The sequence below is a fragment of the Spinacia oleracea genome, chromosome 1, assembly GCF_020520425.1.
Source record: "Spinacia oleracea cultivar Varoflay chromosome 1, BTI_SOV_V1, whole genome shotgun sequence".
Taxonomy (NCBI): domain Eukaryota; kingdom Viridiplantae; phylum Streptophyta; class Magnoliopsida; order Caryophyllales; family Amaranthaceae; genus Spinacia; species Spinacia oleracea.
This window is the reverse complement of record NC_079487.1, coordinates 129,064,401-129,086,221: the sequence shown is the minus strand read 5'-3', so window position 1 is coordinate 129,086,221 and position 21,821 is coordinate 129,064,401. Positions and strand designations below refer to the sequence as shown.

The window sequence follows — 21,821 nt, the reverse complement described above, 5'->3', positions numbered from 1 at the left end:
AACAAGTTCCGGTTCAGATGATAACCTTACTTTTCGCTCAACCCTACTAATCACACTCCATCCCTGTTCTAGTGACTGAAGTATAACGCCATAAAGGTGATCCATCAGCCAACTATGTGATAGCAACCTAATACTATTTGCGGTGTAAATCCAATTGTCTTTCAATTTCTAGACTTAAATAGTATAAACCAAAATGGAGGAAGTTGATTTTGACGTTAATCACTTAATAATTGAGACATTATTTATCCATAACATTTTAAGTAAATAAGTACGATAAGGAATTACTTTCATTCAAGAAATTCAGCAAAAACGACCTGGTTTAATCAATCATTATCTTTCAATTCGGTAGAATATGTAACTTTCTTTCTTTATCACTTAGTTCAAGGAGAAAATTGTATATTTAAGCCTACAGTCTAAATGCGAAAAGGCTACATATACCCCATGGGTATCAGCTTCCATCTAAATGGTTAATTAGTTCATCTAAAACAAATCAATTCTTTTACAGGGTGGTTTTGGGCCGGTGAAGGGTGGAAGACCGCACAAGGCCCCTAAAAAAGGAGCCTCGGAATTTTGTACTCCGATTTAATTTAATTATTTCCCCCCGTTGGCAGAGATGAACAATGTGGAAGAGTATTTTAGTAACGCAAATAAGGTTGTCACTTGTTACAAATCGCAAAAAGGGTCCATGTTAACTAGATTTAGTTCGTCTAAAAACAAAAGATAGCCGTATTTGGTTAAGCTTTGAAAATCAATATTAACGGTCAAATCTCGTTCACAACATTTACGAATAGGCGCATTTTCCTTTATAGTTTCTATACCAAATTCCTTATTCCACACACAAGGTTATGAGATAATTATGCATCCTTAAGAGGGAAAAAACGGAATTTATGGATTAAGATGGGTCCAATTTATATTTGTTTTTGTGTTTTTAAAAATCAGAAGAGAGAGCTCATATGTGTTGTTTTGGTAGGTGGAAAAGGGAGCTAAAACCATATTCTAATAGGAATAAAAGGACACAAAACAAAAATGAAAACCCACAAAAATCCTATCTCGAGGAAAATGTCTTGAATGTCACCAACATACTCCTCATATTCTTATGCAAAACCCTTTGTTATTTACAACTAATTCATTATTCAAATGATCCAAGAACTTGTTGATTTGCTCACATAATAATAATATTATTATTGTTAATTTTTTTAACTTTTTTTTGGGGAGGCTAATCTGAACTAGAATATGTTATCTCACCATGTGTTTGTTTGACCTTTTAGACTATGTCAAGAGTTGTCCTCTTGATAAACTTTATCATTTGGTTTCTAATTAATCTCGGTTAAAAACAATAATCCATGAGTGAAATGTGCTTAAGTTGATTTACGGGATTTGTAGCGATGTGTGAAAGCGTTGCCTTAGAGGTAAAACACGATAACAATAAGAAATTAAATAGAGCTTGTTGCAAGGATTTAACATCACATCTTATTGAATTGTTGTCAAATTTTTGTAATATTATAAAACTGTAGAGGGGAAACTCATAGAGATATAAGCTGAACCAACAATACGACGATAATAAAGAATAATTTTTTTTTAAAAGGGACAAATATTAATTTAAGGAAAACATTTAATTGACCATAAATCTCATAATTTTGTACAACTAAGAAAAAGTAAAAACAAAAAACAAAAAAATTTAAATGTAGTAATTTTTATAAACGAGATCATATTGGTATGAAAATAATTTAAGGAAATAGCCTAATTCGGGCTAAAAATCTGCATGTTTGACAATGTTGAAGAAAAAAAAAATATTTAGGGAAATAATCAATCATACAATTTAAATCAACAAATCTTTTTTTCAACAATAAAAAGTAATTTAAGATTAATATGACTTTACTTTTAAAAAAAGTAAGATCAATATGACTTCATAAGTAGGATTATAATCAATCATATGGGATATTTTGCACGCATTGGCGCATAAAAGCTAGTAGATTTGTAATGCAACATTTAAATAAAATATGCGTGTATTTAGTTTTTATTAGAATTATAAATAAGTAAAAATTAAGTAATTAGAACATTGACGTACAACCTTATGACACTATGAGCTTGCCTTCCCCAAGTTTCCGTCCTTCAATCCAAAAGGCCAAAAATGACCAAACAAAAATTCTTCCATAGCCAAAAATAATGAAATGTGTACATGATGATTTACTACATAACAAATTAACAACCTGTAAAACTTCTACCCATTTTAATATTTTATGTAACAAAAGAAAGAAAGAAAAGGTACTTGTAATTATTTATAAAAAAAAAAGTAACAACATTTAAAACAAAATTAAAATGAAAAAGTGACAAATATTTTTAAAAATAAAAATAAATTTGTATTACAGATAAAAATTAAATTATAATCTCCCCCCACTTTCTTACATGTGACCACACTCCATTGCCAACTTGCTACTTCTCCCCCTTCCTCCCTCCCTCCCTCCCTCCCTCCCTCTTCTTTCTCTCTCCTATTTTTTTTCCCTCCTCCACCCGCATCAACCACCACTTCCACCACTTCCACCACCACCAACCACCGCCTGTTCCGCCTTGCTCAAATTCTACAGAGCTAAAGAAAACCTAAAAAAGAAAAAGGGTAAAGATCCACAAAAAGTTAATCCCTCTTTTCTCAGAAACAGAAAACAGAGAAGAAGAAGAAAAAGAAGAAAAAAAAAACAGAGGAAGTTAGAGAGAGAAATCTTGAGAGATGGGAGGTGTGACGTCATCAATGGCGGCGAAATTCGCGTTTTTCCCACCGAACCCACCTTCATACAGAGTGTCTAAAGATGAATCAACAGGTTTACAGCTTCTAGAGCCTTACCCTCACAGGGAAAACGTCGACGTTTTGAAGATCCCAACAAGAAGGAACACTGAGATCGTTGCTGTGTATGTGAGGTATCCAATGGCTACTTCTACTGTTCTTTACTCTCATGGGAATGCTGCTGATATTGGCCAGATGTATGAGCTTTTCATTGAGTTGAGCATCCATTTGAAGGTTAATATTATGGGGTACGTATGTTCTTGATTTCCCAATTTTATATTTTCTCTCTCGTGCTTAACTGGTTGTTTTGTGGGCGTTGGATTTCTGGGATTTTGTTTAATTTTTCTGGGTTGTTGTCAATTTTTTGCGTGAATAACCAGGGTTACATTGTTTGGAAATTGTTAATTTGTGGCTGGTGATGTTTTTGCTGTTATTGTTTGTTTTTATGTTGATTAGGGATTTTACGATTTAGGGGGGTTTGGGAAATCAGCTGGGGGAAAAAGAAAATAGAAATGGGTTCACCTTTTTTTGGTGATTAATTGATAGTTGGAGAGAGATTATTGACTTGGGTTTTTTCTCCGCTCAGTTAGATGATTGTTGGAATTGCTGAATCTTAGTTTGATCTTTTGCCCATGGACTAATTTTACGCCTATTCGTTGAATGATGGCGTTTAAGCTAAATGAGGAGTTTCAATCAGCTAAACAATGAGAATTTGGTTGATGTCTTGATTTGGGTTAGATTAGTGATCTTCATAATGGAAGGCTGTAAAATTGGATAATGTTTGGAAGTTGTTTGGTATACAATAAATCTTGACTGCTCGAGTAATTTTGGATGCTGATGGCTGCCATGTTTTGATCTCTGCTTGTGTGTCAAGTCATTGTCTATCAGTGTCCCAATTTTCTTTCTTCTTTTCTGTTTAGGGAAGACTTGTCTCTCTCCAGGTTGTCATTTTGGTCTTCTACCGATAAACTAGATTTGGCGCGGTTCTATTATCGTCATACAGAGTGGAAGGAGGTGTATAGCTTATTTGTGAGAAAGGGTTGTATGTCAACACTTTAAAGCAATTTAAGCATCGTCTTTTTCATTTCGAAAATAATAATTGAGCATACTTGATGCTGAGAACTGTCTTCTGATGTAGTAGAAACTAATACAGTTGAAGGGTTCCTATGTTCCCTTGCAGAACTCTCTTTATGATTTCCTCTACTTTGTTTGCTGGTTGATTGGCTATTCCTTTTCTAATTACTTGACCAAACTAGTTGAGGGATGTTCATAATCTAATATAGTCAGCGATATTGAGTGGGAGTGGCTCTTATTCTTCCTAATTATCAGTTATCTCCAATTAAATTCTTCAGCTGTTGTAGTATAAATCTTCGGGATCACACGCTCTATCCGAGTATGAATGATAATTACAACATTTGCTGAGATGAAGCTCCATTGAAGTTATAACATGAACTTCCACTTACCCCATAGCCCATAGGCATGATAGGAGGTTGGTAACCCATGTTATTGCTGTCCTCAACATTGTGCTGGTTTGAGTGTGCATAAATTTTATCAATCATTTGTTTCTTTTAGCCTTTTAGATTTATACTAGTTGCAACTGTTTATTTGGTAGGGCGTGATTGTGTGAGAATAGAGGGAAAACATATCAGAATTCTCTTTTAACTTGTCGGATGATTTAGCATGAAGAGTGAAGGGAGTGTATGGGATGGATCCTAAAAATCTTGTTTGATAAAGCCTTATTCAAACTTCTTGTCTTCAAGAAGAGAGAGGTTTGAGAAAATTAAAATATCCCCATTTTCATTTCTCCCTTTTTCAATTCATGCCTTGTTGCATGGAGATGATATAAAATCATGTACAACAAGAACTCAAGAAAGACCTCAACAACCTATTAAAATGAGTGCAGATACAAACTTCCTAATTCCTATTGGTTTCAGTGACGAGTTGAATACATTTTTAGATCCTGATACTTCCAACTGCTTAAGGCTGACTTTGTCTTGAGAATTTTGCTGCTGTTCTGAGTGTACAAGCAGAGCTTTATGCAAAGAGAAGCAAATAGCTTATTAACCTGAAGTAAATTTGTTATTGCAGGTATGATTACTCTGGGTATGGACAATCAAGTGGAAAGGTAACTCGGAGTTAATTTTAAATTGGTTATTTACCAGGAAAAAGATATGAAAACCTTTTGAATTGGTTAGTTACTTTGTCAAAAGAAAAAAAAAGGAAAGAAAAGTGATTGAGTACCCAGAGAGTAACTACTTATGTTTCTTTACAGCCGACTGAGAATAACACATATGCGGACATTGAAGCTGCATATAAGTGTCTTGAAGAGAACTATGGTGCTAAGCAGGAAGATATCATTCTATATGGTCAATCTGTTGGCAGTGGCCCCACTTTGGATCTTGCCTCTCGCTTACCCCGATTAAGGGCAGTTGTTCTGCATAGTCCTATCCTTTCAGGCTTGAGAGTCATGTATCCTGTTAAGCGCACTTATTGGTTTGACATCTACAAGGTCTATCATTGCTTCACCATTTCCTGTGTGATTAAGTTTATGTAACTACTGCCTGTAATATAATTTTGTGATTCTTCTGTGCAGAATATCGATAAAATTCCATTGGTGAAGTGTGCTGTTCTGGTAATTCATGTAAGCATCAATTCTCACCTCTGGCTCCTCAATTTCAATGTGAAAAATTATTTGAACATTGATAAGGTCTTGGCTTTTATCTTATGCAAAGATCTTTGAGTGAAAAAAGTTATCAAATGACTGAATGAGACTTATTGAACCATTTAACCAAATCTTTTGAGTCAATAATGCTGTGACAAATGATGATTCTGCATTGTTAGGAGAATTCTCATTCCTTGTATTCTGATTGCCTTCCTTTTTCTTGGGGTATCTGTTAACTCTGCTATGTCATACTATACAGGGAACGGCTGATGATGTAGTTGATTTTTCACATGGTAAAACATTGTGGGAAATGTCCCCAGAAAAATATGAACCCTTATGGCTTAAAGGAGGAAGTCATTGTGACTTGGAACTTTACCCTGACTATATCAAACATCTCAAGAAATTTGTATCCACCATGGAGAAACCTCCTTCCCAGAGGCACAGCGTCTCACGAAGAAGTGTTGACAGGCCTGAAAAATCACGAAAGAGCACCGACTGTTACGATGCCCCAAGGAAAAGTATTGACAGGAGAGAGAAACCAAGGAAAAGCACTGACCGTCCAGAAATGATGAAAATACATGAGTATAAAGCCAGCAGCATCAATAAGCTCGAAAAATTGAACCTACCTTTTGAGCAGCTGGAGAAGTCCCGGAGAAGTGTAGAATATCACGACAGGTCTCGAAAAAGCATTGATATGCAGTTTGAGAAGGGTCGCCGTAGTGTGGATTGGGTGGATAGAATAAGAGCAGTTTGAAAGGGGGTTTCATAGCACTGTAAAGTAACTGGAAACAACCAAATTCATGTGAAGGGAAGGGGGACAGATGAAAATACAGATTAAGTGAATAGAGAACAAGGAAACTTTGGGTAAAGAAATCGTTGGGCGAATTCATTTCATTGGATGGGTATAACTTATGGCTTTTGGGAGTTGGTGTTTTAGATGTTTGGATATTCATTCCATGAGAAAGTTTCTTTGATGAAACTTGAGATTTGATGTAGGAGTAAATTTGTTCATGTTTCAAATGGAGAAGTTCTAACCTGTAGTACTTTCCATAATTCTAAGGGCAAAATATGTTGTTTTTCGTAGTCGAAGGTGTAGCAGTAATTTGACTATTATGTTGTTGAATTTTACTACAATGCTGTTTTTGGTATATAGTAAAACATTGTTTTAGCCTGGACTAGAGCTGTCAAAAACTGACCCGACTCGAAAACCCGAGATGACCCGATCCAAACCCGACCCGATAACCTGTTTTGACAGCTCTAGCCTGGACTGCTGATTAAATCTCTCATTTAACATGAGGCCTTCATTGAAAAGTTGACGTTTTGTTAAAATATAGACGTTGACTACTTAAGCATGCCTGCATCATTACATGTAGGAATGATGGCTAAATGAAAAAGGCTGAACGTGTGTACAACTATATGATGTCGTCTGCATTCAGAACTCAGAAGTGTTCATATGTATAAGCTTCCTTGCAATCCTGTCAATGTGAAACGTGTTGGGGACCTTCTACTCCTTGTATCAACCCTTAAAACTTAATTTATTACGAGCGTATCGGATACAATAACTTAGTCACATGGCGACATCCCAAATTACTATACTTCCTCTGTCCCATAATAACTATTTTGATTTTGATTTTGATTTTGATTTTTTTATATTGTGATCTAAGGTGATTAACCTATTGTTTACAGTATGTATCTACTTATTATACCATAATCAGTTATTCAGTTATATTACAGTCAAATGGAATAAATGTGAGAAATAGAATCACTTTCCTCATTTAATGTGTGATAATGATGCGTGCAATCATTATCTATTAAGAAACTGAATCTACCATTAGGAATCAGAGAATGATAAGACTTAAAAATGATATCAAACTAACAAAACTAACACCCATTAACATATTAACATATAACTAACAATACTCGGTTTATGTTAAGAATGACATAAGACATAATTGGCAAGGGATAACGAGAGGTTATCTAGTCAAATGCGCGCTAAGCATGGATCTAAGAAGCAATTAGCAGGTTAAGCATGGCACTTGAGAACTTCACACATTCAAGCAGGATCCAAAGGGGGAGGGAAGAAAAAGAATTAGACAACTAATTACAGAGTTTTCTCTTTCAAAGGCATATTTACATGTAATAAACTACTACCAGAGACTGATTCTGAGAATTCATGGTCCCTGTAATCCTGTATAACGGGAATATTACAATCTTCATTGATGTTCTGAATCACAAAATACAATATTGATAACAGTAAATGAGCACTGGATATCAAATATGACAAATAGTGTACATTTCCAGCAACAATGCAGATTTTGAAACGTTATTGAAGCCAATCAGTGAGAAATAATCATATGGTTTATATGGAGGCAGAACCAGCATCATCTGATTCAGTTACCACCTTGAACATGTTCTTGGGTGAAGGCAAGCCAGCCACCACATCTTCTTCAATGCCACATTCGTTGGTTCCCCGGCTGATCATGAAGTATCCGTCCTGTTATAATCAACGAAACATTTCTGAGTCCCAAACATATAAACATATAATCTAATACTTGTATAAGGTTACTAGAGAGAAGAAACATACATCACCCCAGCTTCTGTTCCACTGATTCGCTAAAAGCTGTGAAACATGATAGTGAATTAGCAATCAGGCACCAAAATTGAGATATGATTCATAAATCTAAAGGGGAAAATACTAAAAAGGTAACAAAAAAGTACCCAATAATCCTCTCCGTCAGCTGAAGTTCCCCATCCAATCAGCTTCACAGCGTGTCCTCCAAGGTATTGCCCAGTTACATGTTTGTAAACCCCCGACTTGTAATGAGCAAAATCCTGAAAAAAGAATACCAAAACGTTGGAATTGTGTAAACCGCGAAAGAAACATACATGGCACCAATGCAGCTCATTTATAGGATTCAATTCTAGATCTGCTACTGAATTAAACTACTATCCATCAAAATGACGCATATGAATGATTCAGAAATCCGTCCTTTTACCTCATAAACATCGAAAGCCACCTCAACAGGTCCGTTCTTGTAGAGTTCAGCCATGATCTGATATTGGTCCGATTTGACTCTGTAGGCATTTGAACCATAATGCTTTGATTGTCTCCAAAGTTGGTTTCCGCTCACACATTTCCTTACACACTTTGGAGTAGGGTAACCAGGCTCACAACCTGGGTGGGAGCAACCAGTGGTGTCGAAGTATGGATCACACTGTCACAGAGAAATCAATAACACAAATCAACTTTTAGAAATGAAGAGAGTATAGTACAAAAGGTTGAAAAAAATATGTCCTTGGGGGTAAAGAAAGATCTTTTACTTCTTCCGTGACAACACCATGGTGAACGAAATAGCGCCAAGCATAGATGGGCGTCCCGCCATCACATCCAGCTCCACACAAGAATCCACAGCATGCCAAGAGATCATTAACTGACAACGTGATGTTCTACAAGTATTTGGATGAACTGGGTGTTATGATTTATTTCAATAAGGGTGGAAAATGGAAATACAATGGAAGTATTCGAAAAGTAGAGAGGGAACTACCATGCTATAATTGATGCAGAAACGGTCTGAAAGGGCTTCAACAGCAGCAAATGCCCAACAAGAACCACAATGACCCTATTTGACAGATTGCAGAAGATCAATTAATTAAGTGAGCTTGAAAAGTCGACATTTTAACAAATGAATGTGATAAAGTGCCAAGTACCTGGTCTTTAATATGAGATTTAGCAATGGCCCCATGTAAGATAGAGGAAAAGGGAGACAAAAAAAGTTAGATTATCCATTGCATAATTGGTAAGAACTGAGAACATGAGGAAGAAGGACATAGCATTTGGCTTACCAAGAATTCTGCCAATAGAGGTACACTGAGGCCAGGCTTTTCTGGCATCGAACTCCTTTGGCAAGTTCAACGACCTGTCATGATGCACGAGAGGGATGCTCCTCTTCTCACTTTCTGGGGTAGGTCTAGCACCTAAGATGTACTTGAATTGACCAAGCTTAACAATAGAATATAAAAAATATCAGTGAAATTGTGACATTCTAGTAAATTAAAGATGCAAGATTAAGTCTCGCTTTCATCAGAAAACTGGAGGAGAACATTCGGCTAAAAACTCACTGTATAGTCGGATAATTGCTGGTTCATGCCAGCCTTCCATCCAGCCTTTGGATTTGCATTTATCGAATTAACTATTGAGTCCTGAAATAATAATTTGGAGGTGAAATGTGATCAGTATAGTGATGGCTCATTAGTTATACATAACTCAAGCTAGCAAGAAGTATACCTGGAGAAGGTTGGAGTTCAACTTCAGCTCAGGAACTGATTCTGCTACTAAAACCTACAATGAAAATAACTTCAATTATGTATCCACAGAGTAAAAAATTGGAATAGATAACAAAAAAGCTGATATACTGAGAAGCATAACACGCAACTTCTGGATGTAAGAAATCAAATACTACTTTCTACCACTTCATGACTATTAAAGAACAAAACTTCCATACATTCAGGAGTTATGACTCAGGTTGTGGCAGAGAAAGGAGGGAACTAAATAACAGCCACACTAAAGAAAATAAGAAGAATCCTATTATGCTTGCATAAGTAGTTTTGTGGCTAGGAACATTCATGAACTCGTGGATGTAATTGTGCATGCTTAAGAAAATAAAGGTAGTAAAATTTGATTTCAACATTCAGCAGTTTCAATTACCATCAGAAAAATCATAGGGTTGTCTGTGCAGTCTACATGACTCCTTTGGTTTCACTAAATGTTATTCCAAATATGGTATTTAGTTGTTTCGTGCCATTAAATGCATGTTAAGTATTAGTCTTTATGTCTATGTTAGATGTTTACCATTACCCTACTCTTTTATTAGATTCAAAAAGCACAATGTTCAGTGCTAATGAGTACTTAGTTCAAAACTTCAAATAGTTGTAGGACTATGGGACTACACGAATCTAGTACCACACTTCCCTCTTCATAAAAGTAGACAACAGTTAAAAAAATGGGAGCACGAAAATCAGCCTCAAAACATCTGCACCTTTGAACACTAGCAAAATATTTCTTACAAATTCCAAATGACTAAACCATACGTCAAAAGTGAAATTAAACTCAAAAGATCAAACCCATAACATTCTCAACAAAATTTAGTGAAGCCCTCCATCTACACGGCAAAACAGTGTGGATGTCAACTAGCTTAGTCAGTTAGTTAGTTAGTTAAAGTTTAGAATCAAATGCCGTCTACACCATTGTCTGGATCCATATACACCAAAAAAAATAACACAAGACAAACTATGATAAGTCCAGATTCTTTATAAAACAAGGGTTTGCCAAAAGACAAATTTGCTAACTGACTCTTAAAACACCACTATTGAATACACCAAAACCTCCCAGTTATCCTGCCCCACCCCACCTATACAAAAAGCTCAAATCAAAAATTGAATTTGAAAAACAAATTAAGAACTTTTCTTAAATCTTCTCACTTAAAATATTCATATAATCCAAATATTAATTCATTCCCAGTTCAGCAGTTCTTCCCACAAATCCAAGACATTAAACAACTGAAATTCATAAATACATCAGCTTAACTATCAAAGTTCAACAGATCCTTCCCTCAAAAAAAAGTTCAACAGATCCAGATCATAGACCGGATTAATCCCATGTCTTAGATACACACTCCAAAACTTTACAAACTAAGCTAGCTTGCATCCACAACCCGAATAACAATATCAGATGCTTAAATAGATCCTTGAAATAGGTAATAATTATATTTGACCAATTAAACTTATAACTAGTGATCATAACTTTAAGATAAGTGGATCAGGTCAATCAATATAAGGCAAACATAACAAAATTTCATCAAAAAAAAAGTATAATCAACCATAATATAAAAGGATTGATCATTAATAATTGAAAATTTTGGAAACTAAAAAGATCAACCAATAAAATTAAGGTGGATTAGATGACTTACCGAAGGTGCAAGCAGAAATAGAAGAGATAAACCCAGAAATAAAGGTGCCATCTTCAACCCCCTTCAATCAAAAGCAATGTTCCACTTTATTAGGGGGATGAAGAAAGATGATGCCCACAAATTCTGGGGTTCTCCCTCTCAATTTATACAGTTTTTGAAAGATATTTTGGGGGTGTGAATTAATTCAAGAATTTTTTTAATTTTTTTTTGCAGAGGATAAGGTGTTGGAAATGTGAAAATATGTAGATTCTTTAATGTTTGACAGGAATCTTTATTATGGTAGATTGAGTTGGCCCAATTGAATTTATATTTTTGTATTTTTAGTTGGAACCAATTGAAAATTTGATCCCCAGAAGAAATTGGTTATGGGTGTGGTCAGATTTTTGGACTGACTTGGATAATTCTACACAAGTGGTTACCTAATCATACAAGTTATTGGTATTTCATTTTACCTCCCACATTACTCGTAAGTCGTAATGGTTTGATTTACTCTTATTTCTATCAAGTGAAATTGATAGTTAGAACTTAGAAGGCGTGTGTGCCTAGTGCAAATAGCTAGAAAGTTAGATCAACATTAGATCAAATAGACTATTACTAGTATTTTATGCATGCTATGCGTGCGTTATTTAACAAATATTAGGCACTAAAAATCATTCGCAAAGTCAATATTTTGCGATATTTAGATCATACAATACTCATAGCATTACATGACAGAAAATCGAATCTTATGACCAATTAAAGCTATTAAAAAAACTTAACATTATTAATTTAAACTAAATTAACTATTTTATTTTGTTTCCTTTTTCTTTTCTGCCAAAACAAAAAAATTAATTTAAACAAAATTAAATATTTTATTTTGTTTCCTTTTTCTTTTCTGCTAAAACAAAAATTTCAATTTAAAATAAAATAAAAAAGCAAATGACTGTAAATTTCAATTTAAAATAAAATAAAAAAGCAAATTAATTAGTAAATTAAAGCAAATATTTTATTTTGATGCTTTTTATTTTTATTTTCCGCTAAAATAAAAGTCTATTCATTTTCGTTTTAATAAAGTTCGGAGAACGGGCCTGTAATCAAACATAACTTGTCAAGTTAATAAGAGATATATTCATTTCGTTTTAATATAGTTCGGAGAATGGGCCGGCCCATTTCGTTCTCAAATGTTGACAATAGGGTCATTTCTTTCCAAATTCTAACCCTAATTTCATTTTGTTGCTCCTTTCTCTCTCATTTCTATTTGTCGCTCTCCTCTCTCTCCTGAACCTATTAGATAAAAATTAGATCAAATAGCTAGAATGTTAGATCAATCAACATTAGATCAAATAGAGTATTATTTGCCAAGCTTTATTTCTAATTCAATATTTTTGGTATGTTTATTCAACTTTTTGACTTGTCCAAACTTATTTTATATGGAATTTAGTAAACTCGTGAGAGTGTTTTATTGAAACTTATTTTGTCATAAGTTATTTAGACTTTATATTATAACTCATATAATTAGTATTTATTTTTATTTATGACTATGACAAAAACTTAAAGTTATCGCCGCAACTCCACTTTCAACAAAATAAAGGTAGTTGTTTATCATCTTTAGGCTGCGTTCTATTCACCTGATTTTCACTTGTTTTTCTGAAATTATCTGAACTGAACTTATCTGAACTTATTAAAACTTATCAAAACTTATTTTAGTTATAAGTTGTACTTGGTTAACCCTTATTTTTTCTGAACTTATCTTATCTGAACTTAACTAAACTTAACTGAACTTATCTAAACTTATTTTTACTGAAATAAGTGGAAATAAGGTGAACAAAACAGGGCCTTAGGTAAACTATTCCTAAGGCTTTTCATATACTTCTGAATCCGGAAGAAATGAAAACACATAGGGATAACTATTTACAATAAAAAAATGTTACTTCTCCGCTTTCTTTAGTTGTTCCATATTGACCGGATAAGTTTACCATCATAGACCTTTGACCATTAATAATTTTAACTTTTTATCGATATTATGAAACGTTTTCATATTCAAATTATACATTTAGACGAATCTAAAAAGATCCAACACTACTAAATTGGTCATAATGCATTTATGGTACATACCGGGAATAGGAACACTTCCAATTTTACCAGAGGTCCAATTATTGATTTGAAAAATTTATATAAAAAAATTAGATAGGTACTAAATGTATCAAAATTCAAAAGTCAATATTATAAGGAGCTGAGAGCAACTACAATGGTCATACAAAAGGACATGCTTGTAAAAAGTTAAAATAATATGAGCAATAGCCAACCATTGATACAAAAATTACGTAATCGGCTATGAAGATATTTTAGTACTTTTGCGCATCTAGCTCGAAAAAAGTTAAATAAATAAAATTGTATATTAAATAAAATATTATAAGGAGTTGAAGCAACAAGATATTGTATTCAACAAATAGGAAACTTTGTACGGATATTTCATGAAATGCCCCCAAGTTTTGCCATAATTCACCAAACGCCCATCAAGTTTCAATAATTCATAAAATACCCCTCACAATTCGTACAAATACCCAACATACCCTTACTAATAACGGACCGTTAGTCTGCCGTTAGCCAAGTTTCCAATTCACCCAAATGCCCCTATTCTGAAACTTATTTCACCAAATGCCCCTATTGTGAAACTTATTTCACCAAATGCCCCAAACTTAAATATAGCTATTTTGATGTTTCAGCGACTAGTTTTTGTGTTTGAAAGGTAGCTGTTGGTCACGGTTGACTATAAAAGCCCATTTGCTGAATGGTTCTTGTAAGTTAGATGTTATTTTGATTTGCTTTGCTAATTTCATAAGATTTTTGTCATGAGTTTTCTTTCAAAATCATCATCCACACCCAATGATCGAGTCCACATATATTAGAGTACCTACCAAATTTTGTTATTGTGGTAGGAAATTTGTCATTCGAAGCTCTGATACAACACTCAATCCACAAAGGTTGTACTACAAGTGTGATCCTTGAAACAATCTGAGATGGTGCAAGGGAGTAGTTGAGCAAGAAAACAAGGGGCAACAACACGAAGGAAAATGCGGGGGAAGCTTAGACGAAGGAGAAAGTATTGAAAACAGGTGAAACAGTAAGATGCAAGAAGAATTGAAGTAAATGAAGAAGAAGCTAAAACAACAACAAAAAGTAGTCAAAGTTGTAATACAAATGGGGATATTGATGTTTGTAATTTTACTGTTTGTAATCATGAAGTAAACACAAGTAATGAGAAACAAATTCACATTTCATAAATAATTGATGTTGAATAATCTGCACAAAATACCAAACTGGGAAGCATTTCTGTTTTTAGCTTCACTTACAAAACATCTTTGCACCAACTACATTTAATGTTATTTTCTACTCAATGAATATGTGCAAGATCAAAACAAATGTTCAAAAAACTACCCCAAAAAGCATTAGCAGCTATCCAGAAGAGCTTGTGGAACACCACTTCAACCTCCATTCCTACCACAATAACAAAATTTGTTAGGTACCCTAATATATGTGGACTCATTGGGTGTGGAAGATGATTTTGAAAGAAAACTCATGACACAAATCTTATGAAATTAGCAAAGTAAAGTAAAATAACATCTAAAATACAAGAACCATTCAGCAAAGGGGTTTTATAGCCAACCATGACCAAGAACCTGTTTTCAAACACAAAAACTAGCCGTCGGAAATTCAGAATAGCTATATTTAAATTTGGAGCATTTGGTGAAATAAGTTTCATAATAGGGGCATTTGGTGAAATAAGTTTCAGAATAGGGGCAATTGGGTGAATTGGAAACTTGGCTAACGGCGGACTAACGGCCCGTTATTAGAAAGGGTATGTTGAGTATTTGTACGAATTGTGAGGGGTATTTTATGAATTATTGAAACTTGATGGGCGTTTGGTGAATTATGGCAAAACTCGAGGGCATTTAATGAAATTTCCGAACTTTGTAACTTAAAAGCATTGTGACTAAATATTTAATGTGACGAATTTAGTTACACTGCTATTGGAGTGGATCTAAAAAAGTGAAAGTTTGGTTCGACACTTGAATTTTTCATTTTATGTATAATTACTGGGCCTTAGGGCCCATATAGCCATATAGGCCCACTATAGAATGACCAAGTTAACTCCCACCTAATTTTCCCCTTTACTTGGCAATTCAACCCTTTTCTTTACAGCCTCTGGCTTCTCAATCAACCTCCAATTAAACAGGTACATTCTCCCCTTTTCTTTTGATTATGTTATCGTACTCCGTATTACACTAATTTAATTTTGGGTGTGAATTATTCGTTACTTTGATAATTGTTAATCTTAATTACCGTAAAAATTTAAAACGTTATACAATTATTTAGTTTGTTCTCCAATTGATCCCTGGGGAGAGTTTTAATTAACAAAAGCCCTAAAATCTTTTTCAATCCGTGCGGATGAACCACAAGTGTAATAAGAATTACAAATGAGGAGGGGATTTAAACATGACAACTTCATTGGTAAATTGGAGTGTACATGCGTTTGGTGTTGTTATGGTTTTAGAATAAGTGGGGTACCATGTTGGACATTGAGGCCTCCATTAAAATATTTTAAAATGAAAATAATTTTTTATGAAAAATAATTTTCAAGTAATTTTCCTTTATTTGTTTCTTCATAAGAACATTTTAAAAAAAAAAATCGAAATAGAGAAGAGGAAATGATTTGTAAGGGATTAGAGTGATATATGTGACATTCCATTTTTTTAAAGGAAAAAATTAATTTTCCCTAGAGAAACTTGTTTTCCACCTTTTGGTAAATCATTTTCCACATCTAACAAAACATACCAATAAAAATGCAAAAATCATTTCCCATGGAATTCGGGAATGGAGCCTGCAGATAGTACCCAAGTGTTAGTGTTAGCTGATTTATGTAAAAATTCCATGTTGTCGTTTCTAAATGATTTGTCTAAGGGTCCATCATACTTATGAGTATCCAGGATTCAACATAGTTACAATTAAGTGAAATAGAGAGGATTAGTAAACATAGATTTTGCAGGGATGTTATATTTTCTTGGGTGTCTGCAGAGCCAGGATTTTTGGGTGACGGGCTACTATATTATAGTGCTGCACCTGAGTACAGTCCAATAGTCCATGGTAGAAATATCTGCTGAAGGAAATTTGGAAACTAGTTCGTTGCTGTCTTTGCTAATTATTAAATCAAATGTGTCGATCAAATTTGCTTTAATTTGCTTGAACAAGAACTTCTAGAAACATACTTCGTATTTACTTAGCCAAATTTCATGTATTTCTTTGTTGTTTATTTACAATGGACTGACACAAACGAACATTACAATCTGTCATCTCTGTGAATATGTGATGCAGAATGTCAGAACTACCTTTTTCCCCTGTAGAAAAGCTGCTCGAGAACCAAAAACATTTCCAAAACATTCGTAAGCAAATTCATCTAAAAGGGCGCTATGATAAGATGACATCAGTTGCCATTCCGCTTGCTTTTGCTGCTGCATCCATTTTTCTAATCGTGAGTACCCTTCTCTCTTTGTTCGAATATTAGTTAGTTAGTGTGTGTTTTTTGTACAGGAAATACAATGATATACTCTCTTTGTTCCTAAATGTTCTTTCCCATTTCTATTTCGGCGTTCCTAAATGTTTTTCCCAGTTGGAATCTATACTATTTTGATATATAATAGTCTTTATCTTAATTGGTTGGCTTTTACAGGGCAGGGGAATCTATAACATGTCCCATGGCATTGGGAAGAAGGAATGAGTTGGTAGTTCAAAGTTCAAACTTAAGAAAATAAAGACTGAAAACAAATAGGAGTACTCGTATGTGTGCATCGCCTTTGATTTCTCCTGGTTTGAACTAAAAGCTGCGGTTTCCAAATTTTTGCTATTTGCTAACCTAGTAAGTTTTCAGCAATTTTTGATGCCTCATTAAATTACCTTTTGGAGTCACTCTGTTTGAGAAAATGATTTTGGCACACCAAAAGTTGATTCAAGGCGGACCTCGTGTTAGAACACAGTTTTATGTGCTCTACTCACAAAGAGGTGTGTCAAAATCAATTTCCTTTTGTTTGCCTTTTGATTTCAATGATATGTAGTATCAACCTTCTCTTTATGCAAGTACTCTAGGCACAGCTCTACTTGAATGGTGTCTTTGACATAATAATGTTGGTCAAAGTGGAAGGCGTAAACAAGATTTAATACTTGCAGCAATAGATGTCCTTTGTCAACCTCAATCCCTAATTGGCAATAGATGTACGGAGTACTAAAATTGGGACTTAGGTTTTCTTTGAATGATTAAGGAGCTGAATACATAAATATTTAGTCTAAAGTTTAACAAAATTCAAATTTTTTTTTTTTTTTGCTCCACGTTGACTATATATTATTAAGCTCATGTGGTGATAACGAAATGCTAATATTTTTTTCTTTTACTTTGTCACAACTTGCTAAATAGAGGAAGAAAACATTATTGAATCCATTAATAACTTTATTCAACATGGTTCACTTGTTCAAGCCAATTTACATATACGAAGTATTTCTCTTACCAGCTACGAAGTACTACGTACATACGAAGTACCAAGCAATGCATTGCCTAGTGAAAAAGATTTCACCTTTCAACCAAAAGGTTGGGGGTTCAATCTCCACTAGGGGCACTTTGAAAGAGGGTTCCTCTTATAATTTCCCCTAGTCTCAAAGTGTCTAGCCTGCTAACCCGAGCGGGTTAATCTGTGCGGTGTTCGATCAGGTAGGACACTTAATCTTACTTTCAAAAAAAAATGTCCTACACACGAAGTATTGTTATACATAGCATCCATAATTATTCTAATAACCAATGATGTCTTGGCCTAGTGGTTAAGACTGAGGGCATGTGTACAATAGGTCTCAGGTTCGAATCTCCCTGCCGCCCATTTGTAATTTATATTGCCCTCATGGCTCATTCGCACCACCAAAAAAAAATATATTCTAATAAACTTATAACATAACTTTAATTTTATGAGCAAGTGGAAGCGTGGTCCTGGTCATATTTCATAGTTAACTACACTAATTGGCTGCTTAATTAACTTCTTAATCTATGCATCTTATCTTGATTCCAGGCTGCTCTGATAGTGAGGTTTAATACGAAGTATATTACTTCGAACTTGTATATAATTAGAAATTGCAATACAGTTTGGTGTGGCTTGTGTTCCTTTTTTTTTTTTTTTGATGGCCAATGTGCAAGAATTAATATTGATAAAAAGCCAAACGGCACTTACTAGAACATAACTTAATACTACGTATGACCTTAAAATACATCAGGTCTAAAACACCAACAACAATTTTAATCCCTATTCAACGAGGTCTTGGCGTAGAGGTTAAAATTGAGGATTTGTATACGATATGTCTAAGGTTTAAATCTCCGGCCCTCCCACATTTGTAACTTATGTTGTCTTCATGGCTCAGTTGCAACCCAAAAAAATACAATTCAAGAGGAGACTTGATTATAGTAATATAAATATATCCATCTCTTTCAGATTTCAACTCTTCAAACATGACTTTGTACGTTAAATTATAACTAGAATGCTTCAAACATTCTTCAATATGCTTTCATATCTATATCATATGATCTAACCAAAAGACCATTTCCTTAAAAACTCATTCTACCAAAAAAAAATACAACATATATATCCTCCAACATACACAACCACACCATTTCATTTCATGACATATTAATTATTATTATTAATATGATCATGAAAATTTCCTTAAATCTTCCCTTATCTCTTCTCTTACTATCCACCTTCCTCCTCTCATTTCCATCCCCTTCATACCAACAACACCCCCACACCTTCTCCAACCCGAGGCTCAAAAAGGCGTACATAGCCCTCCAAGCATGGAAGAAGTCTATAACCGATGATCCCAACAACTTTACCAGAAATTGGGAAGGTTACAATGTTTGTAACTACAATGGAGTCTTTTGTGCTCCATCTTTAGACAACAGTTATGTACAAACTGTTGCTGGTATTGACCTTAACCATGCCAATATCGCAGGTTCTCTTCCTAAAAAACTCGGTCTCTTAACCGACTTAGCTCTCTTCCATATTAACTCAAACCGTTTTTGTGGCTCTTTTCCTTACACTCTTAAGAATTGGTGTCTCCTCTACGAGCTCGATGTTAGTAACAATTACTTCAATGGTGGGTTTCCTAAGGTGCTCCTTTCACTTCCTAGTCTCAAATTCATCGATATTCGATATAATTACTTTAATGGACCAATTCCCTCGAAACTTTTTGACCTAAAACTCGATGCAATATTCATCAACAACAATAACTTCACCTCCAAGTTTCCTCAAAACATAGGTAACTCCCCTGTATCTGTTGTTGTACTAGCTAATAACAACTTTCAGGGTTGTCTCCCAAATTCCATCTCCAAAATGTCGAAAACCCTTAACGAGTTCATCCTCGAAGGTGCCGGTTTAAAGGGTTGTCTCCCTTCAGGTATCGGAAAGTTGACTCAGCTCACCGTGCTCGATGTCAGCTACAACGAACTTTCCGGTCCTTTACCGGATTCCATAGGGAAAATGAAGAACTTGGAGCAGCTGAACGTTGCGTTTAACTCGTTTTCCGGTGAAATTCCGGCGAGTATTTGTAGGTTGCCTAAGTTGGAGAACTTTACTTACTCTTATAACTTCTTTAGTCATGCACCGTATGAATGTTTGAAGTTGAAGAGTAAAGATGACATATTCAATTGTATTCCAAATAGGCCATCTCAGAGGTCTCATTCTGCTTGCACTTCTTTTAATGCTTATCCAATCAGCTGTGAGAGTTTTGGCTGCTACTACTAATTCTATAATAAAACTCATACGGAGTATGATTGTTACGGAGTACTTTGTAATATAATTTTGTATTAATATAATTACTAGAAATGTTATTAAATTATTTGAGTGATTAACTTTTTCTCTAGCCATATTTTATATTGCATTATATTTTCTTGTATCTTAATATTTCTAGAAACCCCATCCAAAAAAATGTCTAGAAAAAAAGTTTATATAAATATATCTATCTCTAGGTATTTGGTTTAATTTTATTTGGATGTTGTGTGATCAACCTCTTTTTAGGCCCTTTGAACACAAAATAGAAAAGTACATTATAAACATATGGAGTAGTAAAGAGTAGTAGAGTACATTGCATAATTGATCTAGAAAATCAACATAGATTTATAACGACAAAAACAACTTAATTTTAGTTCGAGAATCAACTAATTAATTCATACTCGAGCATGAACCTTAAGGAGGGCTATTATATTGTTTCTTAAGGTGGCGGTTCTTACCTCTTAGTTATGGCTTGGGTACGACTCTCCGGACGAAAAAAAAAAATTCATAATATACTTTTTAATTCCGTCCCCCTAAAATTTGAATATAATTTTAGCTTAATTTTTCTACCAATCCCCTTATAAAACTGTTTAATATATATCCGCCACGGGTTTCTGAAGTAATAGTCCTAGTACGATACTAATCAAGTTAAAACCACTACCATATTATATGTAACGACAAGGTTACATATTTCATAGAAAAGGTATTCATTATATACTTACATTGTAAGTGAGAGGACCAATTGCTTATTGGTTCAGTGGTGATTGGGGCTGAACTTAGTAGGGAGAACTCGTGTTCGATCCCCCGCAACAACAATTGGGAGGGGACTGGAACCTATCCACCCAGAACTCGCCCCGAATCCGGATTAGCCCTAAGGGTGAACCGGGTGCTAACACCAAAAAAACATTGTAAGTGAGAGGCATAACGTACGTATTGACCTAAAACAACTGCAATGTATAATCAAATAGGGAGGTAAATGTTTCCTTCTTTGATGCAAAAACTTTGGGATGCCAATGAGCCGATATACTCGTGAACAACTCGTGAACAAGCTCGGTCGAAGCTCGTTCATTAGTAAATAAACGAGCTTGAATAAAAAATTTAAACTCGTTTAATAAACGATACTAGCTCAAACAGCCTAGTGTTCAGCTCGTTTAGGCTCGCGAACAACTCGTTCATGTTCGTTTCCAAGCTCGTTCGTGTTCGTTTACAAGCTCCTTTAAAAGCTCGCGAACAACTCGTTCTCGTTCGTTCAAGTTCGTTTATATATTTAGTTTCTAAAAAAAAATTATAGTTAATATAATAAAATATTAACAAACAATATATCAATGATATTATTCATATAATTATGCTAAAATTAAGGGTAAGAAATCAACTATATACTACTACCAAAACTACCAATCAAGGATATATTAAAATTCTTAAAGGTCAAAACCCTCAAGTTTATGTTTTTATGTTTTATAATTTTTTTAAATAATATTTCGTTTGTTAATATGATCGTTTAAATTCGATATTGCTTGTTTATTATGGTTCATTTGTTTTTTTTTTTTTTTGTGCGAATGAGCCACAAGGGCAAATAA

The 21,821-nt window shown here is 34.3% G+C and overlaps 4 protein-coding genes across 4 annotated transcripts; 3 read left to right on the top strand and 1 right to left on the bottom strand.

Moving 5' to 3' along the window:
* The first annotated feature begins 2,419 nt into the window (after nt 1-2,419).
* LOC110794570 (uncharacterized) lies at nt 2,420-6,524 on the top strand. Its single transcript, XM_021999548.2, has 5 exons — nt 2,420-3,027; nt 4,868-4,904; nt 5,052-5,288; nt 5,373-5,420; nt 5,701-6,524. Exons 1-5 carry the CDS (start codon nt 2,726-2,728, stop codon nt 6,193-6,195), a joined length of 1,119 nt encoding a protein of 372 aa, XP_021855240.1. The 5' UTR covers nt 2,420-2,725; the 3' UTR covers nt 6,196-6,524.
* Nucleotides 6,525-7,530: 1,006 nt separating this feature from the next.
* Nucleotides 7,531-11,726, bottom strand: LOC110794569 (cathepsin B-like protease 2). The gene is made up of 11 exons (XM_021999547.2): nt 11,408-11,726; nt 9,727-9,780; nt 9,561-9,641; nt 9,285-9,441; nt 9,150-9,154; nt 8,987-9,061; nt 8,763-8,888; nt 8,438-8,656; nt 8,160-8,273; nt 8,026-8,061; nt 7,531-7,935 (listed from the first exon to the last, which is right to left on the bottom strand). Exons 1-11 carry the CDS (start codon nt 11,456-11,458, stop codon nt 7,801-7,803), a joined length of 1,053 nt encoding a protein of 350 aa, XP_021855239.1. The 5' UTR covers nt 11,459-11,726; the 3' UTR covers nt 7,531-7,800.
* Nucleotides 11,727-15,533: 3,807 nt separating this feature from the next.
* LOC110794568 (uncharacterized) lies at nt 15,534-17,784 on the top strand. The gene is made up of 3 exons (XM_021999546.2): nt 15,534-15,623; nt 16,760-16,916; nt 17,115-17,784. Exons 2-3 carry the CDS (start codon nt 16,761-16,763, stop codon nt 17,160-17,162), a joined length of 204 nt encoding a protein of 67 aa, XP_021855238.1. The 5' UTR covers nt 15,534-15,623; nt 16,760; the 3' UTR covers nt 17,163-17,784.
* A 1,275-nt stretch (nt 17,785-19,059) lies between these two features.
* Nucleotides 19,060-20,419, top strand: LOC110794567 (leucine-rich repeat extensin-like protein 6). The gene has a single exon (XM_021999545.2). The coding sequence runs from the start codon at nt 19,123-19,125 to the stop codon at nt 20,215-20,217; it is 1,095 nt and encodes a 364-aa protein (XP_021855237.1). The 5' UTR covers nt 19,060-19,122; the 3' UTR covers nt 20,218-20,419.
* Nucleotides 20,420-21,821: the final 1,402 nt, after the last annotated feature.